The 7,495-nt window shown below is 32.6% G+C and overlaps 1 protein-coding gene across 1 annotated transcript; it reads left to right on the forward strand.

The window, feature by feature from the left end:
* Positions 1-4,249: 4,249 nt before the first annotated feature.
* Positions 4,250-6,172, forward strand: LOC120204623 (adenine/guanine permease AZG1-like). Its single transcript, XM_039204694.1, has one exon. It carries the CDS (start codon positions 4,347-4,349, stop codon positions 6,042-6,044), a length of 1,698 nt encoding a protein of 565 aa, XP_039060625.1. The 5' UTR covers positions 4,250-4,346; the 3' UTR covers positions 6,045-6,172.
* The last annotated feature ends 1,323 nt before the right edge of the window (positions 6,173-7,495 follow it).

Raw genomic sequence — 7,495 nt, forward strand, 5'->3', positions numbered from 1 at the left:
GAACAAGCAGCAAATTTAATAGGAATTTTTTAGAGAAAAATAAAGAAACCATATAGCATAGCTTATAAAATGATTGATCCAGTGTTGCGAAGACGAGAGATATTTAGGTTAGTTTTACACCTAACAATATTCTACAAGATATTTTTCAAATTCAATCAATTTGTAGTATATTAAACTTTTAATTTCATTGGCCAGCATAAGTTGTACTCATGCCCAACAGTTCATAGGGAGATTTAAGTACAATAAGCCCATAAGCCCTTCACAAGGTATATTTAGCAATGGAAAAGTGGCCTAAAATTAGAATTCACATGATATGTGTCAAAGCATGAGAAAGGAAACATAATAAAATCTTTGTGGTGGGAGATACTAACTTTGCAACCTTTTTTTCAACTCCCCTTTATATCAGGCTTTAAAAACATAAGGATGAACAACTTAACCAACTGACTAAAACGTATTTGCTATGTAAAATTAGATTTTTAAAATCAGTTACAAATGTACTCTTTGATTCCCCGAAGCTATCCAATTGGTTTGAAGGCAAATTGTACTTTGACTCAACCAAGAACTTAATTTATCCTTCATTGGCTTGGAAGTCTTAATGCAAACAAAGCTTAAAACACCTTTCATTGCTTGGAACTCTTAACGCAAGCAAAGCTTAAAACCCTTTCATTGCTTCATGATTATATGAAGTTGTGGGTCACATGTCATCATTTTAAACTTGAATATTTTTATGTTTTAATAGAAAAATAATAGTACTACACATGATTATACAAGTGGAGAAGATGAGGTCCAAGAGAGGGGTTTCAAATAAATAGCTTGAAACATGGATGGATCGAAGGGAGGGCAAGTCGGAGCTATTGTCCCCTTAAAAAATTAAAATTTTAATATGTTTTAAATATTTTCTTTGTACTTCCTATTGAAAATCTATTTTTGTTCCCTTAAAAAAATTTTAAATTCATCCTTTCTAAAATTGTATATGTTCGGTCTCTAACCTAAAATTCTCCTCCATCCCTATTGGGAAATAAGATTAAATTATGTACTATTACTTTCATACATCATATTGAATTGATTACTTTAACTAACAATGGTGTAGGCCTACCTATTGGAGTAATTAAATGAGAAATAAAAAGTTGCTTGGATGGTAAAGATTTGGGAAGCTTTTTAGCCCAATGGCTTTACATATAACAAATAGTATCTTTCTTGTGCATGTCATGATCACAATAAAAGCAAATTTCAACATCATTAGCCCATATAATTCCAACCTTAATGATGCATTGAGATTTCAAGAATCACAAAGTAGGATTAAGTTTTAGCTCCCATGGTATGCATGTTGTTTTATTAAAAAAAATGTATGCATACATAAACAAATTAATATAAACATCAAAATACGAGACAATCTTCACACTACACGGTTAACAGAATTTAAGAATCGATGTTGAAATCATAATCATCAAAACACCTCTCTTAAACTGTCATCTAAGAAAAATTGAGAATCCATTGATTAACCTTAGTGATAAAAGAGAATGTTATTCTTTATACAAAATTCAAATTCAAACGAAAAAAAAAAAATCTAATTTCTCATTTTTAAAGAGATTCTTTTACTAATTTTGTGCTAGCTTAGTAATAAATATATGCAATTTTTCCCATTTATGGTTTGATTTTTTTAAATATTTTATCCGTAGTATAAAAGGTAAAGAAAAAAAAGATAAAAAATAAGAGTAGCCTTCAAAAAAGGGCTCTCGCAACAGGAATTGATGTATTCCCATTGGCGAGGCCAGTAGCGGATCCAAACTTAATCTAGAGTGGATACGTTTTTATCTTAAAATTTGAATTTTCTTTAATTAATTATTTATTTTATTGATTATACCTACTCTAAAATTTTATTTATGTATATTATATACGAGATATACGAAAATTTTGTGTTATTAATACATATATGCTCGCTATAAAAAATATTTTTGAATTAAATGGCGAGGCTATTATATTCTTTGGATGAACATCATGCTTTTGTGGGGGTCGTAGATGAAAGCATTGAATACTTAAAAGGTACAATGTCCGCGAATGAGGGCATTGGTCTCGTGAACTTACCACCTCAAAATTAATTGCCTATGCATTTATATATATAGGTCATTTTCATCTCTACACCATATTCAGTTTAAGAATTTAATCCTTTTATTTTGGATTTTGAAATTTGATCCTTATATTTGTTTTCATAAATAATTTAGTCTCCTTCTATTATTAAATTTACTCCTTAAATTAAATCACTAACACTGTTAAAAAAGGGTAAAGTACATAAATGGTTTCTTGATTATAGGACACTACTTTGTTGAGTCACTTGACTATTAAAAGTTACAAAATGATCATCTGATTGTAGTGCATTGCTTTATTGAGTTCCTTGACTATTAAAAGTTATAAAATGGTCACCCGACTATTCATATGTTCAAACTTGTCATTTTCCTTTTTAAAAAAAAATATAATTTGAGCTAGATGTTAACCTGTTGACTGTGAAATGGTAAAATATGATCTAAAAATCTAAATAAATATCATATCCCGATCAGCATGTTAACATCTAGCTCAGACAACCATTAACCTTTTAACGAGAAAGGATGAGTTTGGAGCATATGAATAGTCGGGTAACCATTTTGTAATTTTTAATAGTCAATGAACTCAACAAAGCAACGTCCTATAGTCGAAGAATTTGGAACTTTTAATTTTCAAGAGATTTAATAAAGTAATACCATATAATCGAGAGATCATTTGTATATTTTACTTTAAAAGATGGGTAAATTGATTAATATAAAAATTTAAAATAAGATCATTATTTAAATTGGTTTTATTTAATTGAAAAGAAGAAGAAGCCATGTGGTGAAATGGAATCCAAAAATAAAAAATAGCACAGATCCTGAAATAGTGGCAACACTAATATTTATTTAATAACATATTTCATTACTATGTAATTTGACAATCCATTGTATTATATTAATTTTATTATAATATTATAGTCAACACCATTGTTACTTAAGAAGTCGATTTTGAAAGGATTATGACTTTTATAGTATATATATATATATACTTTTTTTAATACAATATACACGCGACTTTAATAATTTATAAGAAAAATGGAGCTCAACTCTATAGGTTATTTTGTCAAATATTTGGATTTAATTTCCTTTTAAAAGGGGCAACGTTCTTGCAAGTTGCTACAGCAACTGCCATTCTTAGGGGGTAAACGTTCGATCACGTTGAGTCAAGTCAAGTAAAAAATTTTCGAGTTATTTGAGTTGATGAATCTTATTTTATAACTTAAAGTTGACTTAATTTTTTTTAAAATCAAGTCGAGTTTATAAAATTCAAGGCGAGTTGAGTTTTACTATCATCACCTTCTTTTAGAAAGGTTTTAATGTTTATTCTAGGCACCCTCCGTTTTAAAATAATCTTCATAGTTACATGATTAATGCTATTTAACTATGTTTTTACGAATCATATTTGTTGAATGAACCAAATGATATCAATGAATAAAAGATTTGTTGTTATCATTTGAGGTTATGAGTTTAAACTTCGTGTATGTAAGTGGTATGAACGTTTATTGTCAAATAATTAAGAATCTTTAAACAAATATTATCTTGAAAATATACTACCTTATAATTATATGTACCATTAAAAAAACATTCTCTTATTATCATTGAACCAACTATGAATTCAACAAAGGCACGTACTTAAAACTAAACAAAAGGGAAAAAAAACATTTCCTAAGGTAACTCCAACATGTCTTAGACTGACCAAAAACAAATATAAATGTAAATGAGGAGCCTACTCGGGTTAGTTGCAATATTTATTATTTTTAATTCAATTCTTTTTATATATAAAATAGATAAAAATATTAACTAGGTTGATTTAAGTAGTAAGCAATTTGATATCGTTAAGTAGGTTTAGTATTTTGGGTTATTTGTGTATGTAGAAAACTCTAAGTAGAAGATTGATCCATCAAAATTAAATACGCAATCTAGATTGATCTGAATTATTTAAGACACCTTGAAAAATAGATAAATGATATGTAGAGAGAGAGTAATTATGGATGAAGCAGTCGTGGTTCACACTAAAAATGGTCTAATAAATCATTGTCTCATTTCCTTCTAAAATTCCCAGATACTTTTCCTTATAAAATAAGATCCCTTCTCACTTTATCTCTATAGAATCTCTTCCTTATTTTCAACCAATCATCAAATTTTCCCGGAAAATAATCAAACCAAAACTTTTTTTTTCATCTTTATTTGGGTATTTGTATATAATAATACCATACTCTTCTTTATCTACTAACAAAGTTTCCTTCTTTTTCATTTTCCGTCGCCATGGAACCTCACCCACCACCCAAAGAGTTCCTAACCCGGCTCAACTCGGCCGTCGCCAATAGTCGAATCGGGAAACGTTTCAAACTCACTGAACGGAACTCCACTTTCACGACCGAGTTACGTGCCGGCACAGCCACGTTTCTCACCATGGCTTACATCTTAGCCGTGAATGCTTCCATCCTCGGCGACTCCGGCGGTCCTTGCAGCGTCTCAGATTGTGTTCCTTTATGCTCCGACCCTTCTGTTCCATTATCCAACTGTACCGGGTCGAGCCTTAGAGTCATCAAGCCCAATGTTTCATGCAAATTCGAGCCGGTTAACCCGGGTTACGCTTCATGTTTGGAGAAAGTACGTAAAGATCTCATAGTAGCCACTGTTGTTTCTTCCCTGATTGGCTGCGTCATCATGGGTGCTTTAGCTAATTTGCCCCTGGCGTTGGCTCCGGGTATGGGTACCAATGCTTATTTCGCCTACACGGTGGTCGGTTTTCACGGGTCGGGTAATATCTCTTACAAGAATGCTTTAGCGGCAGTTTTCATTGAAGGGTTAATCTTTTTGTTCATTTCGGCTATCGGATTCCGAGCAAAGTTAGCTAAATTGGTCCCCAAACCGGTCCGGATCAGCTCATCGGCCGGCATCGGACTTTTTCTTGCGTTTATAGGGTTACAAAACAATCAAGGAATCGGATTAATCGGGTATAATCCTTCAACACTTGTGACCCTCTCCGGGTGCCCGAGTTCGTCCCGTATTTCCGTTGCTCCGGTCGTTCAATTTACTAACGCAACCGTCAGTCTAATGCCCGGAGGTACAGTCTCCGGCGACATTTTTTGCCTTCGTAACAGAATGGAAAGTCCAACACTTTGGCTTGGAATCGTCGGCTTTGTGATCATAGCTTATTGCTTGGTGAAGAATATTAAGGGCGCTATGATTTACGGGATATTATTTGTGACGGTTGTTTCGTGGTTCCGTGACACTAAAGTGACGGCTTTTCCGAAAACCGACGCCGGTAACACAGCCCATGACTATTTCAAGAAAGTTGTTGACATCCATTTAATCGAAAGTACAGCTGGGGCGTTGAGTTTCGACACTATTGGTAAAGGCTACTTTTGGGAGGCTTTGATCACGTTCTTGTACGTCGACATATTGGATACAACTGGAACACTATACTCCATGGCTAGATTCGCCGGTTTCACAGACGAGAATGGAGATTTCGAGGGTCAATATTTCGCTTTCACGTCGGACGCGATGTCGATCATCGTGGGATCACTTCTTGGGACATCACCGGTGACGGCGTTCATTGAATCATCGACGGGGATTCGAGAAGGCGGACGAACGGGACTAACGGCTCTAACCGTGGGTGGATACTTTTTCCTGGCGTTCTTCTTCACGCCACTATTGGCATCGATACCGGCATGGGCGGTGGGGCCGCCGCTAATACTGGTGGGAGTGTTGATGATGAGAGCAGTGGTTGAAATTGAGTGGGAGGACATGAGGCAGGCGATCCCAGCATTTGTGACATTGATTTTGATGCCACTGAGCTATTCCATAGCATATGGATTAATTGGTGGGATCGGAACATACATAGTACTGCACATCGGGGATTGGATTAAGGATTTGTTGGTAAAGTATGGAGTCATGAAAAGAAGAGAGATTGCGGCCAATGCAAGTGTCAAAGCACTTCAACTTGATCCTGTTTAGGTCATAGGCTTCTCGTAGCTTTACTTTTGTTTTTTTTCTCTCTTTTGCATAAATATCTTTGTAACCTTCTTTTTCTTAGAACAAAAGGAATATTATATAGGATAAGAAATGGATTCACATTTCACACATAGTAATAGTAAATCTATGGGTAAGAGACCAGTTAAGCAAGGTTTTGAGTTTGAGTCTTTATGTATGTAGAAAATCTTTGATGGGAGATTCACCCACCAAAACTAGGTGTGCGATGCGGGTCGGTTCGAATTAATCAAGGTGAAGCCTTAGAATCGAGAGACAAAAAAAATAATAAATATATTTTGTATGAATTTTGGTTGTTTAGTAATAGTAAATATGCATGTTATCTATCATTCATATAAATATAAGTGTAAAGTACACAAATGATTCCTTAACTATAGGATGTTTTTTTGAATCTCTTGAATATTAAAAGTTATAAAATGGTTCCCTATTATAGGAAGTTGTTTTGTTGAATCTCTTGACTATTAAAAGTTATAAAATCTAACCCCATAATCTCAAACGATTATCATATCTCAATCAATAATGTTAACGTCTAACTCAGATGATCGTTAATTTTTTAACAGAAAAAGACAAGTTTGGAAGATAATGACTAGTCGGTGACTATTTTATAATTTTTAATAGTCAATGGACTCAAAAAAGCAACTCCCTATAGTCGGAAGATCAATTTTGTAACTTTTAATAGTCAAGGGACTCAACAAAGCAACTCTCTATAGTCGGGAGACCATTTCTGTACTTTATCTTAAATATAAATTATAATTTTTTATACATATACGTGAGAATAAAAATATTTTATATACAAAATTTATATTTATAATTTTTTATTAATAAATTGTTACAGTTGCAATTAGTATTCGATCAAATTGAACGAAAAATTATTAAAAATTAATTAAATTCTTAAACTCGGTCAAAAAATTAATTAAATCCCTCTACTACATCATCATCCATCATGGACCGTCGTATCAGCATCATGGATTGTCACGTTAATAATGTAGATTGTCAGTCAGTACCGTAAACCATCACATTAGCACTATAATGATCAATAACCGTTTATGTCATTCAGAAAATGATGTTTATCAATTTAGAAACTATTTTAATGTTAGAAATAAAATAATTTAAATATCACATTAATTTTTTATCAAAAGTTCGAAGATCTCAAATAACATAAGCCTTTACATTTTAAATAAGTTGAACAATATTTTCTTCCTTTAAATAGAGCTCCTTTGTTATTAAAAGAAAAACAAAATGAAAAATATGACGATATTTATTTATTTATTTTTGTTGTTATTATGGTTCTCAAGACTTCGTCTTGAATAATTTGGATTGATTTAGGTCTCACATTTGGCTGTGTAGGTGAGTCTCCCAACGAGAATTTTCTACATACACAAGAACTCAAACTTAAAACTTACTTAAACGATATTAAA

The sequence above is a fragment of the Hibiscus syriacus genome, unplaced genomic scaffold, assembly GCF_006381635.1.
Source record: "Hibiscus syriacus cultivar Baekdansim isolate YM2019G1 unplaced genomic scaffold, ASM638163v2 tig00000340_pilon, whole genome shotgun sequence".
NCBI classification, from domain to species: domain Eukaryota; kingdom Viridiplantae; phylum Streptophyta; class Magnoliopsida; order Malvales; family Malvaceae; genus Hibiscus; species Hibiscus syriacus.

Excerpts from the sequence above, each read along its gene's own strand:
- LOC120204623 (XM_039204694.1), top strand. The coding sequence starts at position 4,347 with ATGGAACCTCACCCACCACCCAAAGAGTTCCTAACCCGGCTCAACTCG.